Here is a 19,536-nt window from a genome sequence, read left to right on the forward strand (position 1 = left end):
TGGAGTATTTGTGAACTTTCTCTTACCTCTGGGAAGAGAGTAAATATGGTCGTAGATTCAGCCTAAAGCTGAGAAGTTCTGTATTAGTTTCCTGTTGCTGCTGTAAAAAAACAAAACAAAACCACAAACTTACTGGTTTAAACAATACAGATTATTTCCCTTACGATTCTGGTGTTCAGAAGTCTGAAGCAAATCTCATGGGGCCAAAATCAAATTACAGGGTCTGGTGGCACAGTTGTTAAGGATCTGCCTGCCAGTGCATGGGACATGGGATTGAGCCCTGCTCCGGGAAGATCCCACAAGCCGCAGAGCAACTAAGCCTGTGCCACACTACTGAGCCTGCACTCTAGAGCCCACGAGCCACAACTACTGAGCCCATGTGCCACAACTACTGAAGCCCACATGAGCTGGATCTTTCTGGAGGTTCCAAGGGAGAATCCCTTCCTTGTTTCTTTCACCTACTAGAGGCCATTGGCATTCTTGGCTTGTGGCCCCTTCACATCACTCCAACTTCTCATTTCCATCATCACATCTCCTGCTACTGACTCTGATCTACTGCCTTCTTATAAGGACAATTGTGATTACACTGCACCCACCCAGTTAATCCAATGTAATCTCCCCATCTCAGGATCCTTAATCAACATCTGTAAAGCCCCTCTTTGCCATGAGATAACATTGGCTGGTTCCAAGGATTAGAATATGGACATCTTTGAGGGCCATCATTCAGTTTACTGCAAATACCCTAAATCCAAGCTACATGGCTTTCTTGAAGGGGAAATGCATCTTTTAAAAAATATTTATTTATTTATTTATTTTGGCTGCACCAGGTCTTAGTTGTGGCATGTGGGATCTTCATTGCAGTATGCAGGATCTTTTAGTTGTGGCATGTGGACTTCTTAGTTGCAGCATGCATATAGGATCTAGTTCCCTGACTAGGGATTGGACCTAGGTTCCCTGCATTGGGAGTCTTACCCACCAGACCACTAGGGGAGTCCCAGGAAATGCATCTTATTAAAATTTCCAAAAAGTTTATATTTGCCAATATAAGCACATCTTTCTCACCCCCAAAGGAAGCCACACTTTACCTTGAGTCCACCGTACACAAATCTGGACTGAAAGGCTAGGAGTCAGTGTGCTCCTGCTTTTGCCAGCCTGCATCTGCCTGGTCAGAGGAGCTGCTGAGTCCTCCCCTGGCCTCATTTCATGGCCTTCTCAAGGGGCCATAATGATGGGACTTGCTTGACCCCATTTTCCAGCCCTTGGAGGAAGAAACCTTAATTTGATGCAGACTTTCATTCTAGGACACACACATGAATAAACTGAGTAGGTGCTGTTGAAATAGGGCTGCATGATGACTTTTGTGGGTCCTAGAAGACTTCTGCCTTTGTGGGCCTCTTCCTCCATTAAAGCCATTAAAGTTATGCTTTATGACTGCATTTGTATAAAGATGAATCTGTGAATATTATATGTTAAAATACTTTCTTTGACTTAAATGTTCATTTATTTTCTTCTGATTTTAAAATTAAACAATTTTGTGGGTCTCTAACAGTATTGTGGGTCCTAAGCACACAGCTACTGCGTCTAATGGATAATGGTATAAAGGCAGGGGAATGGGCAAAGTGTTCTCCCTACTCTATGCTTCTAAGGATGCTGATTGAATGGAACACAAATGTGAGTTTTCCCAGATGTGGGCCCTTAATAATTCTGAGGGAATTCCTCTCACTTAAACTTTATGATGGTTCAGTTTCCATTGCAGTGAATGCCAAGATTTTGTTGTTGTTATTCTTTATGATAGGAGGTTTTACTTATTTTTACTTAGTAAAATATCACCGCATCCATAATATATGACTTCCTACAACATTCCAGTGTATAGTATATTGCATTTACACAGAAAAACAATGTTTTACTTCTAAAACACTTTAAAATGTTGGGCTCTTGACATGTATCTTTATTAATTTTATCCTGAAAGTGCATAGATGTTCTGCATCAGAGCTATTTTTAAATTAATTATCTCACAGTAAGCAATAAATTTGCGGCCCCCCTTTGCTCTAGTCTTTACTCTTGGGGTGATGCAATAAAAGATAAGTGGAAAACTCTCCTACACAAGTGGCTTCACAGTCCACAGGCAAAAGTGCGAGAAAATGGATTTTTGGCCATTTATACACAAGAGAGAGACAGCTGTCCTCAGCCCTTCCTGAAAGGAGGGAGCAAAACTTTTGCTCGCTGGGGATTTCCTGGATTCTCACTGTAACCTTCTGCTAAGTAAATAAAATGTCTCCAGGGGCCATCATGTGTCCTTGGCTTTCTCAATCTAGAGGTGTCTCTAAGTCTCCAGGCCTCATTCCTGTCTGAAATGTAAATGCCTATGGGTAAGAGTGTTCCAGTTTTCCTGGCACCTTGAGAGCTTAAGGCAGGTACCTAGTTCAGGCAGTAACTACTTGGCCCTTTTGTTAATGCAAGTTCATGTGCCCAATGCACAGTGAGGTCAAACAAACTGAAACGTTGGAGTTTGGAGCAGAGAAAGGTTTATTGCAAGGCCATGCGAGGAGATGAGGTGGCTCATGCCCTAAAAAGCCTCGAGCTCCTTGAAGGGTTTTGGCAAAACATTTTTAAAAGCCTGGTGGGGGGGTGGGTCACAGGGTATGTGATCAGATCTTGCACAATTCTCTGGTTGGCTGATGATGAGGGAAAAGGGTGGTGTCACAGGGGTTAACTTTGTCAGTCCCCAGACTCCAGCAGGAGGGGGGAAGGCCTGGGGCTATGTGCTCATGGTCATCAAGTAGTTCACATCTTCCATTTGGTGGAGGGGTTTCACATCTGGAAAACAACTCAGGAAATTTGCATCAAATACTATTATCCAGGTACTTCAGAGGGGAGCTAAAGCAGAGGATATGGGGGAAGGCCTTTCCTGGGAAGGGTCCATAGGGTCCTGCTCAGTTACAATTACCCCCTTTTCTTTGATACTCCTCAATCTTGAGGAGAACAAGTTTTGAACAAGAAAAGGGATAAAGGTTCAGATAAGCAGGTTAATTGTAAATTTGCCAGAGGTACCCACATTCCGGAAGACACTGCTTTGAGAATGGCTGGTGGTGTCTGAGTCTGACACAGCTACTCCATTTTTACTTCCAGATGCATTTCTCTCCTCAATGGCCAAAGCAGATGTCACTATGAGTGATTTTAATGCTTTTCTAGATATGAGAAGATACAAGATTTTGGGCTCATAAAATCTTCTAAAAATATCTAACTATCTGAAGGCCTGTTCTGCCAGTTTTTCCCAGAGCAAAGAGTGCCTCACTCCTGATCTCCACTCTGAACTCCTTTCAGGGGCTGTTGAAGGTCAGCAGCTGCAATGGAGAGGAAGATGGCAAGTGCCAATTCTCACCCAGCAGGGCCCCTTCATGATCCTGAATTTGACCATGGTTTTGCGGAAATTTCATGACCATCTTGTTCCACAGTGCTAAGAATGCTCATTCCCAGGTCTGCTGAAGGTTTCATTGGTAGACCACTCAGTGTGCTATCACTGGACTAGGCCTTAATGCCAAAAGTCTCTGGACCACCTATCTTACCAGTCTCTTATGGTCCAGGAAAATATTCCCTCCTGTTGCTTCTTCCCATATCTAGAATTACATTAGTATAATCATTGATCTCATATGGAACTATATATTATCATTTTATCAGCAGCTCGGTCACACAAGAGAAACCACAAAAAAAAGGCAATATAGGTTATAAAATGTTGCAAATATCTCCTGGTTTCAGCCAGACTCAGGAAGGGATATGTTAATTTCTTCTTTCCTGCAGCCATTCACAGGTGGGCTGGGTCAGGATGTTATCTGGGAGCTGAACAAAGGTATTCTAGTTTAACATTCAAGCATGGGGTAGGATTCCCTGAGATGGGCCATTATGTATACTTTAAGCTATAGGCGACATCACTTTGGTGATTAGCTTGTAGCAAGAGCGAGGGAATACAAAGTTTAAAGTAAAAGAAACAGATCTGATATGGAGTCAGATTTGTTCTTCCCTATTATAGGTCCCGGCAGCTAATGTCCATTCCACAGTCTTGTGGGGAAAGGGGCAATGACTGACCTTGGCTACTTCCTGCTGTACAGGGGCAATGACGGGTGATTTTGCAACGGAATTGATCAGGCTTGGGCAGGGAATATTAAACCCCTTAGTAAAAACACAGATTAAAAGCCAGTAATATTTCAGACAAAACTAAAAAATTGCAATCATATTCATCAGTTTACTCAGTCCCACATAATTAATCCTTTTTACTGACAGTTTTATGAAATCAGAGTTTCCATTAGACTTTAAAAATATCTTACCTAGTTTAGCAGTATGATTTAAAAGTTATCAGAAACCTGTTTTTGTCAAAACATCCATTCTATGATTCTTCTTGAAGATGTGGCAGTTTTTCAAAGCATCAGCTTAGCTGCATATGAATGATAAAGGTCTTAAAAAGGCAAAGTTAAAGATCTGATTACAATTCTTCTTGGCAAAGAAGCTTATCCAAGTTTTTGTTTCATACAACATTTTAAGATAACAACTAAAATTATAGCATTATACCAGGACGTATACGAATTTCAGAAACTATATAATTTCTAGAATGCCTATATTAATAACATTTATTCATACTGTATAATCTTACGAGGGTTATCACTCATTTGACAATGCTTTTCATGTAATTTAGCATACCAACCAATTCTAGTCATTTTAATATATATATTCTTTTTCTGAGTTGCCTCAGGGGACCTCTGAAGCATCCCAAAGCTAGCTGAAGTCAAAAGAACTTTAATTAGAATTTGATAGGAAGTTCATCAAAAATATCAAAAAGTTTTTTTTGTTTGTTTTTTTTTTTTTGCAGTACACGGGCCTCTCACTGTTGTGGCCTCTCCTGTTGTGGAGCATAGGCTCCGGACACGCAGGCTCAGTGGCCATGGCTCATGGGCCTAGCCGCTCCGTGACATGTGAAATCTTCCCAGATCGGGGCACAAACCTGTGTCCTCTGCATCGGCAGGCGGACTCTCAACCACTGCGCCACCAGGGAAGCCCTCAAAAAGTTTTTTTAAAAACATTTTGTCAGATAGAATCATAGGTCACTATGAATATTTAAAAACAAATACAGATCACTGAAAGGCAAGGAAGTTCACACAATCTGTCATCAAAAGCAGCATTCCAAGTAAAATTGTTCTCTTAGCAGAGAGGAACCAAGTCTAGTCCTGTACCAGTCTACTTTTAATATGAAAATCCATTTACCCAATTAAGTTTTAGCTAATCTCAGCCTGACCATGCATAAAACTCCTTTTACTCAAAACATATATCCCACTTTCCTACTGTATAGTGAAATGTTTTATTACTTCCAGTAGCTTTAATTACATATTTAAATTAGAATCCCTGACTCTTATAAACCTTAATTTCTAGTGAAAACCAAGAGGCAAGTAATAGTTACCAAAATCTGGAGAGACTATTTTAGATAATTTTCAAAACATAATTATTCCTATAGAGTTTACCTAAAAGTTCTTATCTTGTTTACATTTACTTTAAAGTTTCATCATATCAAGTTATTTTTCTTGCTGACAAATTCGCAACAGATATAACAAGATTCCATTAAACTTCTATTAAACTTAGGTGCAGTGAAATTATTATAATTAATGTTGATGACTCTAAAGACATGCCTATATTAATTAGATCAACAATCTTAAACATTAATACCAGGTATTAATTTAATACTGAATATGTCCCAGTTCACGTGAACCTGAAACTCATTTAGCTTAATTTCTCTTGTATTTAGGATTGTTTGATTTGTAAGTGCTTACTTTTCTTTAAGCCAATTAAACCAATCTCATTTACACATTAACCTCAGCAATGTTATCCAAAGACAAACACACATACAAACACACAAATGGAGAGACCTCACAGTTCTCATTTCAAAATTTCATCCCTGAGTCAGGTAGAGCAATGTAAAACCCACCAGTTTACAAAAGAGGTTGGATTAAAATTAGGTTTCTTGCAGATGGAACAAATCAAGCTCACTTGGATGGCTAAATATTTACAGAAAAGACACTTAGGATTTCTATTTACCCTTGACAAGTCAATTTCTAAATTACTTTTCCCTCTTTTCAAAATTGGCATTTTAAAAAGATGGCAGAGATGAAGGTTCCCGAGAAGACCAGATAGGACATTTGCATCTCAAAGGTACAGGCAAGTTTCTCCTAGGATGACTTTGTTTCCCCTTTGTTTAATACTTACAAGTCTCTTAAGATAAATAGGGAACGTTTGGGGAATGGTACAAGCATTGCTGGGCATTGGTTTATTTTTAGAGCCACACCTCTGGTCCTGTAAAGACTAGAGTTGTAAAACAAGGACAGTTTGGTTTTTCTCAAAGAACTGGGTGGCTCCCCATTTAGCTTAGGGGAGAAGGCCTCCCCCCGGAATTCCTATCAGCCTCTGATTATCAGCTATGATTCATTTAGTTAGACCAGTGGCCTCCCATTTTGGTAATCTATTTACAAACACTTTTGGGGATCTTCCCTAGGTTTAAGAAATTTGTACCTTATATTTAGACAATATATAACCATTTTTACTTAATAATCATTGGCTGGATATCTTCAGCCAAGCCCAGAACCTTGATATTCCACATTCCAGGGTCTATTAAGCCTTCTATTTTAGCTTCAGATTTTATCTGTTCCTTTCTGCGTTCTGTTAGAACAATTTGATGATGTTTCTTGCCCCTCAAGAAACAGAGTGGCCCCTAACTTAGTTAATAAATCTCTTCCCATTAAAGGGATGGGACAATCAGGCATGAACAGAAAGGAATATAAAAACAGCTGGCCATTAATCTTGCACAAAGGTGTTCCAGGAAAGCATGCCCCTGCTTTTTCCCTGACACCCCCCATTACATACTCTTTATGGTTGCTAAGGTTTCCAACCTTTCAGGTTAAGACCAAAAAGGTTGCACCAGTATCCTTTTGCATATTTCTCTGGGTGCATTCAGCCTTTTGGGGCATATCCCTATTATTGAAAACTGAATAAGCCAATTGGAACAAATCGTTCATTAGAGTCCAAGGACCAGCCATTGTTTTCTGAATTTTGTGCCTGATGTCTAGGGAAGACTGGGCTATGAAATGCATAACCAAAAGTGCCTGTCCCTGTTGGACCTCTTTCACCCTTTTGTAATTAACAGATTTTACTGTAAGTTTCTTCCTACCCTTATGAAGCTTATGAATTAAACTTTAGCTGAGGGAACATTCCCAACAGTTTGAATGTTATTCCTGCATCCCTTTTTCCAGTACCAAGCAACACAGATTGATTAGATAAGTTCCAGAGAACCCAGGTAAATCATTTACATTTCAAAGGCACAGGAAGAGAAATGCAAATTCCTCTCCTAACTACTTACACCAAACCCAGCCATCTTCAGCTATTTTCAGAGAGCTTTCTTTTTTCCTGTTCCCAAATATCCACCTCAGTTTAAAGAAACAAATACGATAATACATATCATCTGCTCACTTTTGCATGACCCTCTTTCAGCAAAACCAGGAAGAGAAAAAGGGATTTGGACCCAGGTACCAAGACACTCATTCACAGACACACACATACCCACAAGATAAAAGCAATTGCAAAAGATCTACTTTGATATAATAGCCAAGCCATTAGGGGCCTTTGCCCTCCAGATCTCAGGGAGTATTGAGGCATTTTCTTTCATTTAGGAAGCATAGTTAAAGATCTATTAGTTTTACAAAAATACTCTAGGGGACTATAAGATGGAAAAGAGCTCTGATCATCCATACTTAACTATTCATGGCCAGTGTTATCATATATCAAGCAAACAGCAATTCAAATCGGTCTCTCAGGGTCACAGTTCCCTAGACTCTCAAAAAAGGAAGATTTCCAACCAGTTTCCCATCAGTCCAAAAGGGGAGAACCCCAACCAATGTCCCATTGGAGATGAAGCTGAACGAATGATCGTGGCTAGTTCAAAAGGGAAAATCTCAACCAATGCTCCACCACAGGTGAAACCTATGCAATAGGGAAGGATACCCTGGTGTCATCACACATGAGCCCCATCATTCACCAAAGACATCTCAACTGGCCAAGGCAAGTACTAACACACATATAAACCACAAACTCATGGTCCCACAACAAAGAATCAGAGGAGGCATAGCCAGAAAGAATGGACTATGAGTGGCTCACCCCAAAATGATACACACAAAAACACAAACAACTAAGCTACAGTCACACAGACAGAAAATCAGAAGAGGTGTAGTCTAAAATTCCACTTCCACTCCCAAACGGAGGCCTCCAAACAAATTGGCAAGCCTGGCTCTCAAAAAGCAAATGAACTGGTTCCCAAATCGGGTAGAGTACAACAACAATTCCCCTCTCCAACAGGGTACCCCAATCAAACAAATTGGCTTGTCCTGTAAAGGAAAAGCCCAAATTGAGGGGGGATTATGTTTCTGGTTGTACACACCAGAGTGACTTACCCTCAAGTGGCTCACTTCCCACCAGGGAAGCAGCCCAAATGGAGTGGAGAGAATTCCCAGCTTGCGCAAGCTGGAGCAGCTCACCCAATGACACCGAATGTGGACCACAGCTCCAGATGTTTCTCCGCCTCAAACAGCCTCATGCCATGGGAGACCAACGCCTGTTGGGGACAGTCCCTCCAAGATCCCTGGAGTGAAATGGGCTCCAACAGCTGCTGGAGGCTCAGGGAAGGGGCTGCCCCAGGCCAGGTTTGACCAGCCACGGGCACAGACTCCTGGCTGGCTCACCAAAATTGTTAATGAAGGTTCATGTGCCTGACGCACAGTGAGGTCAAACAAACTGAAATGTCAGAGTTTGGAGCAGAGGAAGGTTGATTGCAAGTCCATGCAAGGAGACGAGGTGGCTCATGCCCCAAAAAGCTTTGTGCTACCCGAAGGGTTTTGGCAAAGCAGTTTTAAAAGCCAGGTAATGGAGAGGAGGTCACAGGGTATGGTGTTCGGATCCTGTACAATTCTCTGATTGGCTGATGATGATGGAACAGGGTGGTGTCACAGGGGTTAACTTTATCAGTCCTTAGGCTCTGGGAGGCCTGGAGCTATGTGCTCATGGTCATCAAGTAGTTCACATCTTCCATTTGGCGGGGGGTTTTCACATCTGGAAAACAACTCATGAAATTTGCATCAAATACTATTATCTAGGTACTTCAGAGAAGAGCTAAAGCAGAAGATATGGGGGCAAGGCCTGTCCTGGGAAGGCCCCATAGGTTCCTGCTCAGTTACACTTTGAGAGAGATGAGGGAAGATTGTTGCTTATTATTCTCCTGAATCAGAGCAATTAAGTAAACAAGTAATTAGAGATCTAATTCTTATGGTTCATGAAAAGTGAAATGTTTCTAGGAGAGTGAGAGCAAACATTTTTTATCTTTAAACTGTACACATGCCCAGCTCCCAACTGTATACATGTACATGTCTGGATCTTTTATAGAAGTAGTACGGAATCAGGGAACATTTCCCAACAACACATTAAAAATCATTTCTAATATATGTATGAGATAAAAAAAAACTGCAAAGAAAAAGACAAATACCGTATGCTAACACATATATATGGAATTTAAGAAAAAAATGTCATGAAGAACCTAGGGGTAAAGCAGGAATAAAGACGCAGACCTCCTAGAGAACGGACTTGAGGTTATGGGGAGGGGGAAGGGTGAGCTGTGACAGGGCGAGAGAGAGTCATGGGCATATACACAGTAACAAACGCAGTAAGGTAGATAGCTAGTGGGAAGCAGCCGCATGGCACAGGGATATTGGCTCGGTGCTTTGTGACAGCCTGGAGGGGTGGGATGGGGAGGGTGGGAGGGAGGGAGACGCAACAGGGAAGACATATGGGAACATATGTTTATGTATGACTGATTCACTTTGTTATAAAGCAGAAACTAACACACCATTGTAAAGCAATTATACCCCAATAAAGATGTTAAAAAAAAAAACTGCTTTTTTTTTTCTTTCAGCATCTTTCATTGGGATGCATTTTATATATAGTATATATTATTCAGTAGAAATCTCTCTCTTAGTCTGGAGAACAACCCAGAGGATGGGATGCTGTTTACCACCCTCCCACCCCTACCCTCTGCACTGGCTGTCCATCTGGGAATGTCTGTATTTCACCTTCATTTTTGAAAGATGAATTTTGTGAATGTAGGATTCTTGGTTGACAGTTTTGTTTTTTCTTTCAGCAGTTTAAATTTGTCATCCCATCTTCTCTGGCCCCCACTATTTCTAAAGAGAAGTCAGCTTTTAACCTTATTGAAGGAATCCCTTGTATGTCATGAGTCATTTGTTTTCATGCTGTTTACAAGATGTTTTTTTGCCTTTTAACATTTTTACTATGATATGCCTAGGTGTAAATCTCTTGTGTTCATCCTACTAAGAATTTGTTGAACTTTCTGGATGATGTGTCAATCAAGGTTCCTCAGAGGAATAGAACCAAACATATAATTTTATATTTGTTAAATGTGACATCTAGGATGTCTCATGGAAAGATTCTTTCCCCTGAGAAATGTTATATTTCCTGCCACATCAGTAAACAAAGGATGTCACAGTCATCAGAGATTGCAGCCACCATTGGTGAGCTCGTGAGCACTGAGGGAACTCAGGAAGGAGAAGAATGCCTGCCATCTAGCAGCCCTCAGACTGCAGCCACTCCCCACAGTGAGCCCTGTGGAAACTCAGGATGTGAAAACACAGGATACTGGTCTCAGATAGCTGAGGTGCATATCAAAGGAATGATTTCAGTGAGCCCAGACTCTTGCATCTTCCCATTTACAGAAAAGTGCTAAATTCCTTAATTTGCAATATCTGGTTTTCTTTAATTAACAATAATCTTTTGACGTTCAGACTACCTGCCCTTCTTGCAAAACTCCTATATATCCTGGCTCCCCCCACACCTCCTCAGAGCAGTTGCCTCCTGGGCTTAAAGTCCTAAAAATTTCTGCCGAATAAAACATAACTCTCAACTTTTAGGGTGTGTGTATTTTTTTCGGTTGAAACCCCCTACCCCAGCTTTACTGTGGTATAATTGATAATAAAAATTATGTATATTTAAAAGTTACAACATGATGATTTCATATATGTATACACTGTGAAATGATTACCACAATCAAGCTAATTAAAACATCTATCTTACAAGTTATCCTTGTGTGTGTGTGTGTGTGTGTGTGTGTGTGGTAAGAACACTTAAGATCTACTCTCTTAGCAAGTTTCAAATATACAATACAGTTTTATTAAGTATAGTCACCATGCTACACATTAGATCTCCAGAACTTAGACATCTTATAATAAAAATTTGACCATCTCCCCATCCACTCCTCTGACACCCCCCCATCAAAGGCAGTTTTTATTGCCTGTTTTTTGTGGGTTTTTTATGTGTATAGGTCATACTTTCCTGTTTCTTTGCATGTCTCATAATTTTGGGTTGAAAACTGAATACTTTAGGTAAATTATTGTAGTAACTCTGGATATTGATTCCTGCTGTTTCACCTTACCCTCCCGGGCTTGTTGTTGTCGTCATTTTCCTGTTTATTTGTTTAGCGACTTGGCTGGACTATTTTAGTGAAATCTATTTTCCCTGCAGTGTGACAGCTTTGATGTCACCCCTCAGAGGGCACAGGCTGGTGCATGGTCACAGTCATCCTGGGATGAGAGTGGCCTACCAGGGCTCTTTGGGACCATCTCTTTCCCTGATTCTCTGTGAAATTGTCTGCCTCTACTTGTGTCACACCAAGCTGTGGGCTCCATGACTAACTGGCTGATGGCTCTATTGACAATGATTTAGGACATGAAAAGCTTCATTGTCTGATCCAATTAATTTCAGATCCCTTTTATAAAGGTCACTTTTCAGGCCAGTCTTTCATATTTGTTCTGCTCCCAGTAGGATTTTTCTTAGCTGTTTCTTTCTCTGGTTCTCTCTGGTAAACTAGCTAACCTACAGTTTAACGTGTTGCTTTCAGGGAGATAAGAGTCTCTTCTTTAATTGCTTACCACCAAAATCTCCATTGTTTTTGAGGATGCCCTTATTCTTGAATGTCCGCACACTCTGTTTAGAATAAAGTTTGTTTTTCTGGGGAGAACTTCAGATTCTTAAGCTCCTATGGACTGCCCCTCTCTCTTGGCAAAATCTCTAAGCCCAGAGTTTGTGGAGGGGCAGAGACCTACTTAGCCAAGAGCTACATCCCTGCTTTCCAAGCAAGGTACTGCACAGGGGGAGTAGCCTTTGGTCTTCTTGTCTTGCCTCTCCTGAAATGGAACCTCTGCCATAGCTGAGGGCAATTGGGACCCAATATTATCAGATTGCCACACCTGTGTTAGAGGCTCTGCTTTCTGGTGGGGAGCATGGTTGGTGGAGGAAGGGACACATTTGTCTTGGCCATACTTGCAGGAATTTAGCTTTTGCAACTTGGAACTACGATGCTTGAGGAATGCTAGTGGTCTGACCCTCCCAGTGAGATGCCATGTCCCTCCACTGGGAGCTGGGGTAAAGAATGCCCCATTTTTCTTGGCCATACCTTCCTAGAGTGGAATTTCTTTCATGCAGACCTGTGCAAGTTATGGTTCAGATGCCACAGATTCTCACTGTTCCTACTGAGATTTAGTACATTTTCTTGAAAAAAAAAGTTTCTTGATTTGCTGTATGCCCTTAGGACATTTTCCAGAGATTTAAAATGATTGTTTTAAAAATAGCTTTTGCCAGTTATAGTTGTTTCATTGGATGGGGTGGGAATGGGTCTGCAGATCTCCTCCTGACACCATTCTGGAAAGAGAGTTCTCCACTGGCTCTAATCTAGCATCCAGAATAGAAAAGAAAATTTTATTTAAAAAGGAATAGTGAGATGAAAAACTGACAACAAGAACTCTGGGTTGCTTGTAGTATAAATCTTGAAGATGGAGAAATGGAGAAATACTCCATTTTGCTCCTGTTTGCCAAAACGTGAAAAAACAAATGCAGATGTGCTTCATTTCCAAGAAAGGAGACAATAACACTGAGACAGGCTGGGACCTGGGACCTAGGACCCTTTGCTGCAGTGCTTGCACCTGGACAAATGTCTCCTCCAGCAACAAAATACAAAGAAACTATAAGGGACTAGAAATAACTGTGTGCATGTGCAGTTGGGGCAGATTATGGACAACAAGATACAAAGAGACCAAAAGCACAACTGCCACTTCTGAAGAGCCGGGAGCAAAAGCAGGGTCCTATGTATGCCCCCTGTACACAACACCACCAAAGGGGTGGGCAGACCACCTAAGCCACCCCTCCAGCCTGACCCCTGGACCCACCCCCTACCTCACCCCATGTAAGGAACCAGCTCACCTCCTCTGAGTGAGCGAGTGAATAAGGGAAACTGTTGCTAGTTCTCACTTTCCCCTGCTGCAGCAGGGGCCCCAATAAAGCCTTGCCTGAATTTCTTGTCTGGCCTCTGATCAATTTCTTTTGATTAAGGAGGCCAGGAACCTTGGTTGGTAACACTACCACCAAAATCTATTTGTGTCCAGCCTGCACTTTACAAAGTCTAAGCATGTGTTTATTTCCCTAGGCTTATTTTAATAAGAGAGTATCCTTAATAGGAGTATTTTTGTTCACACCATACCTCAGTAGTTCCTTTCAATATGGCAAACATCTTAGATTATAAAACGTCACTAACTCAATTGAATTCCCAAATCCTTAGGCAGTGTAAGTCAGACTCTAGTCTTCCATTTTACAATTGTGAAATGGAGACACAAAAGAGCCAGCTCTTCTTACATAACCTGGCTCCCTCAGTAGGGCCAGTGGAGGTGAGCAGGGCCAATAATGCTGAAAGGAATGCAGGGCCCCAGTTCCTTCAGGGACCCTGTTTGCTCTTTGTCTGTGGAAGTACAGCCCTTTGCCTGGGCTGCCATTGGCTGCTCCTCCCAGCCTGGAATTATAAAGCCATATCTCAGAGGCTCTCAAGGCCTGTGGTTCTGTCCTGCCTTCCGTAAATCTTTGGTGCTGGGGCCAAATCCAGAGATGGGTAAGTGCCTCCTGCTGCTGCTGCTGGTGGTCCTGTCCTCACTGCTGAGATTCCTGCAAGGTGAGCCCTCTGGGGAGCATGTAGGAGGGCAATGGGGACTGAGGAGAACCTGGGTGAGTGGCAGGTTATGTTTCCAGGCACTGCCTCTCTCTTTGACTCTTTGTCTGCTTGCCTTGACATTAGAATGTCCAACAGATAAGACGACCATATACATTTTACAATTTAATCTGGGGCATTCTGCTTTCGTAGGAATACATTTCAATATCTTTTTGCTTGAAAGTCTGTTTTTCATAACTTCAACTGGTTAAACATTTTTGAAAGCTGAAATACTTGGGTACTCCATTTGTTGACTACTTTAAGATTTCAGACTGTTGGGGTTATACTGTAGAAACAGGATGGACCCTCACCCAAACTTGGATCAGATGTCAAGACTGATGATGTCACATATGCACCAGGAGAGTATGAAAAGATTTATTACTTACCTAATGAGGCTTTCTCGGGAGAGCAGGGCTTACTGCCAGGTGTCTTAAGATGGCTTGAGGGAACGGAGAAAGGAGACTCAAATTTCTATGGTGGTGAGGGGAACAGACAGGGCAAGGGTTCCTGCATTCAGGTAGGGGCTTGTGTGGTTTGAAACTCCCACCAGTGGTAAAGGAGGGAGCTCCTGAGGCCCAGATGTGGGGCACAGGGGAGAGACTTCAAGGCTGCCAGCTGTGAAACATAAAAAAATGGAGTCAAAATCTACTACCTGACCAAAATGCAACTGATATTTGCAGGACCTTTTACAAAATGTTCATTACTGTTGTAGCACACTTAGATTGAATCACAATGTAGTTCCTTAGAAGCTAAACCATTTTCAGATCTGCTTGATGACAAGGAGCAGGGAGAAATTTTGCTAAAGACTATTTTTTATTCCACATCACAAAATTTTACAGTTCAGTTATTTTATCTGTGGGTGTGTATGTGCACATACATATATAATATATAAAATATATTTTTTCATATATATAATTCATAAAATAACATATTCTATATGTTATATATATTATATATTTTAACATTATAATATATAACATTAAAATATGTAAAGTATTTACATATATATTTATTTATATTCATATACTATCTGGTTTGGACACAGTTAGGACACACTTCAGAATTATGTGTGAATCAAAACCAACTATCAGGGCATTTTTTGCTCTCTGGGCCTCAATTAAGTAAAAACTTTTTTTTTTTTGCTGCAATATTATATTCTACCAGCATTTGTATTTATTCTTTCACAGTAAAAAGAAATGATTTTATGTTCTATGTGGACTTTTAAATTAAATTTATTATAGCATTCACAAAAAGTCAGGTATTTCACCTTCTACAGAATATACTTTCATAGCTTTTATTTGATTCCATGATTGATTGAAAACTGGAATGATCATTGGCATTAATAGGCATCATTTGTTTCCAATGTCCTTCTTCAGCAAACGGAATCAGTCTGTTAATAGTCAATGTTTTGTTTGTTTTGTAAAAGCACAAGAAGACTCAGAATAAAAAATATAAAAAATTAATTTAGAAGAACACACATTTGATCTAAATGAAAATCCATCATCCTGGCTTGTGCTTCCCTCTGAAGCTGATAGGAGTAAAAATCATTTGTCTGGAAGGTGATCCCAGGAAATACCAGGACGGGCGTGGGGAAGTAAGACAGAATATGCAATGAAGTTAATAAGCTGGACACCGTGGTGGGCAAATGGAATCCATCCTGCTGGAAATTCTGGAGGACAGTGTAGAGGATCCAACTCATGGGTGAGAAAGTTGGAGTAGTCACCCACCGATTCCCCATCTGTTCTTGGGAGAGGGACGCTCCCAGAGGCATCTGCTCTCCACTGTTCCAGCTGCCCTGTATGCACAGCGAGTGTGTCCTACAGCCCCCCGTCAGAGTCACAAGTGTTGCAGTCACAAGCATGTGGAGGTGAAGGCTGAGGGCTACAGGGAGAACAATGGGAATTACACCTGCTTCAGTCAGTGATACGTGAGGCCTCTGTTGCAGCTGCACAAGTGAAATCATCCTAGGGCACAGCCTTCTTCAAATAACTACTAACTTTCAAAAGAGCCACTGAAATTCTTAAGCAGATTTGTATCTTTAGGAGGTTTTCATGGGATCAGGGACAGCACAGGCCCAGGGGCAATGGTAAATATTGACAGACAGGCTGTTCAAGTTATACAGTCATCATTAAGTTTAGAGGAAGAGGAATTGAGTGCTCAGTTTTCTACTGAGTGTGCATTTTTCAAAGTTCATTCCAGGCGAAAAGCTTTACTGCAAGATAAAAATGTGTGAGTAAATAAAAAAATGTATAGTTTCAGATTTAAACTACACAAAAAATGATGAGGTCGTGGCAAGCACATTGAAATGACCTTCTATTTGTTCTGCTGTAGCTTTCCCAGCCCCTGTTTCCCACATAAATATTTCATTTATACTTGACCTTTAATTTCTCACATTTTGCACGGATTCGGTTGACTTGTGGCTTCCTTCCAGTTTCCACCCTGTTTCCTAGCCCTCTGTTACTTTCTCTTTCTTTAAAATCTATTGTCTGCACACCTGCAGTGAATAGAAAAACATAGTGAAACTGCAAAACATAGATCAGTTAATGTCATTCTCTATTGAAAAACCTCTGATGGCTTCCTCCAACTTTGAATAAAATCCCAGTTCTTACAATGGCCTAAACTGTCCTGTCCAAATAAGATATAAGCTGAGCTACAGATGTTATTCTAAATCTTCTAGTAGGCATATTAAAAAAATAAGAAATGTGTAAAATTAACTTTAATAGTACACTTTATTTAACCCAATACATCTAAAATATTACTTCAGCATGTAATCAACATCAAAGTTACTGATAAGCAATTAAAATTTTTTTTGTGTGCTAAGTGTTTGAAATTGACCTACAGCCCATCTGTTTGGACTACTCGCATTTCACAGGCTCAACAGCCATGTAAGTCCTGTGGATACCATATACAACAGTGCGGGTCTAAGCAGATACGTGCTTATGGTCTGGTCTCTACCGACCTCTTCAGTCCCATTTTATAATATTCTCACCCTTTTCCACTTTACCTGTGTTGTTCTGCTTGTTTCTCAAGCTGGCCAAGCTAATTCCGTCTCAGAACCCTTCTGTGCACTTGCCTGTGGATCTTCCTGGAACCAGTTTCCCAACTTCTCCCAGCCGTTTAAGTAGTCAGCTTTAAAAACAAAATCATTCAGGTTTGAGCTTAAATCACACTTGAGAAAGCTTTTCTGCCTCCCCAAGGTCTCCCCACGCTGTCTCCTCCATGTTTCCTCCATCTCATCATCTTCACAAGTCACCAGGACCTGAAATAACCTTTCTTCTTTTCCATTGTCAGTCATTTTCCCCATTTATTTGTTTATTGTTTAAATAAGTGGAATGCATGTTTTAGTGCTCCTTCAGCACTCAATTCCCAACACATGGAATAGGGCCTCCCAGATGTCAGTGCTCACTGTTTGGTGAATAACGCAGGGAGCGCAGGGACCACTGGGTGCTCATCCCAAGAAGGAGGCTCCAGGGCAAGTGTTTGTCTGGAAGCTCCCTCCCTCCCTCTCTTCCTCCCTCCCTTCCTTCCTCCCCTCCTCTCCTCCCCTCCCCTCCTCAATCTCCCCCTGGCTTGCCTCACTCTCTTACTTCCAATCTTCTCTTTTACTTCCCATCCTCCTCCTCCCACCTGTCCTTTCTCTCCCCTACCTGTCCCCTTCAGCTCTCCTTTTAGGCTGAGTCCTGGCGTTCTCCTTGGAGCCCGACTCCTCAGATGAAAGGGAGAGTGGAGGGTGGGGCTCTGTGTGAAGGAGGGTGAGGGGAGGCTTTGTGAAGCTGCAGCCAGGACGGAGCAGGGGTGGGCAGTGCCGACTCCTTCGCAACTCCAACCATCACCTGTTCTGCTCCTGCAGATGCCATTCACGTGGAACATTTTCAATGGTGCCCCTTGGTGTTGGGGTGATAATCAGTTGGCAAGTGGGGTCAATGGAGCTGCAGTGAAAGGCTTGACCTCATTCCTCCAGCAGCACAGCCCATCCCTGGGAGGACAGGCAGAGCCCTCTGTGCTCAGGTGCAGACCTTGTGCCTAGAGGCGTGCACGCCTCCTCCCAGGTGCAAGCCAAGCATGGAGAAATGACCTGCTTTCAGCACATTCCTCAGGCACTGGGAGCTGGTCAGTGTCCAGGCGCACCTGGGTCACAGGTGTGCTCCCTCCTGAGCAGCCGGGATGCTGGGACGTAAGAGCCTTATTACGCTGCTTTGACTTTCCAGCTCTAGAATGTTTCCAGTGTCACCGAGTCAATGCCAGCGGGGTTTGCGAGAACAGGGGAAGCTTCTGCCACACTCAAGGCAGCCAGCAGTGCTTCCTGAGGAAGGTCTACGAAGGTAGGTGGGGCCTGAGAAGTCTCCTGGGTGACCTTTGCCAGAGGTTAGGGGCTGGCAGTGGGTGTTCAGGGTGGGAGGATAGTATGAACCCTCCATGGGACACCATGAGAGCCTGGGTCCCAAGAACAAGGCTGGGTGCCTGTAGGACTCAGGGAAGTGACCCCTCAGGAACCCTGGGAGTAGGAACTGCATAGAAAAGGGGTTGGTTTTCTTTTCTTAACCTAGTGAAACATTTTCATCTCGTTGTGGTACTGGGCTGCCACTCACTATTAATTGGGATGGTGACCTGTAAGCAAAGTAAGGAGTTTAGCTCCTGAGGGTAACTAGAACTGGGCTGCTGAAATTCCTCTGAGTGGGACCTGACTGTGATGGGGTTTTGGGGAACTAGGGACATAGATTGGGGGAGAAATGGTCAGGGTGGAGAGGGCAATTTCCATTCATCCTCTCTGCCCTCTCTTGTGTGGAGGGAATGGATTGAGCTCTAATATACAGAGCTTGCAGAGCTATTTTAGGAGAGCCCATTAGGGGGCCTATCTCCAGCATCTCATTCCCAGGAGGCAGACATTCACCCTACCAGGAGCATGAGTCCTCCATGGGATGTGCTATTTTCCCCTCATTCTTGATTAGTTGGTTGATGCATTGATCCTGTGATTTCGTTCAGGAATATTTACTGAGCTGCATACCAGGATATGCTGGGCCCCATACCCATGGGCCTGCAGCCTGGGTTCTGGGACCTCACTTGCCCTCTTCTCTGTCCCTTTCCAGGTGACACCATTTCCTATGGATATCAGGGTTGTAGCAGCCTATGTGTTCCTATGAAGCTCTTTAAATTCAGTGTTACTGTGGAATTTAGATGCTGCCATGACTCACCTCTCTGCAACAAGTTCTAAAGACAGGGCCCAGCTTTTGCCCTGACGTGGTGGATGAAGCTAAGTTAGGATCCCTTTCAACCACCACAGTCTCCAAGATTCTGTGATCTGAATATGGGTCCCTTTTAAGAAGCAGCCTCAGGCTCGTTCTGTTTTCAGGCCCCCTTTCCTTTCCTTCATTGCGAGATGCCCCAGGGATAATTTTTGAAACCAAATTGGGGTG

The 19,536-nt window shown here is 42.3% G+C and overlaps 1 protein-coding gene across 1 annotated transcript; it reads left to right on the forward strand.

The window, feature by feature from the left end:
• Window positions 1–14,022: 14,022 nt before the first annotated feature.
• Window positions 14,023–19,334, forward strand: LOC307190454 (protein PIP-1-like; the record flags this gene model as incomplete). The annotated part of the gene is made up of 3 exons (XM_079929610.1): window positions 14,023–14,086; window positions 18,331–18,525; window positions 19,210–19,334. The coding sequence occupies 3 exons, from the start codon at window positions 14,023–14,025 to the stop codon at window positions 19,332–19,334; spliced, it is 384 nt and encodes a 127-aa protein (XP_079785736.1).
• Window positions 19,335–19,536: the final 202 nt, after the last annotated feature.

Source organism: Stenella coeruleoalba (genome assembly GCF_951394435.1).
Source record: "Stenella coeruleoalba genome assembly, chromosome: 8".
Classification (NCBI taxonomy): Eukaryota; Metazoa; Chordata; class Mammalia; order Artiodactyla; family Delphinidae; genus Stenella; species Stenella coeruleoalba.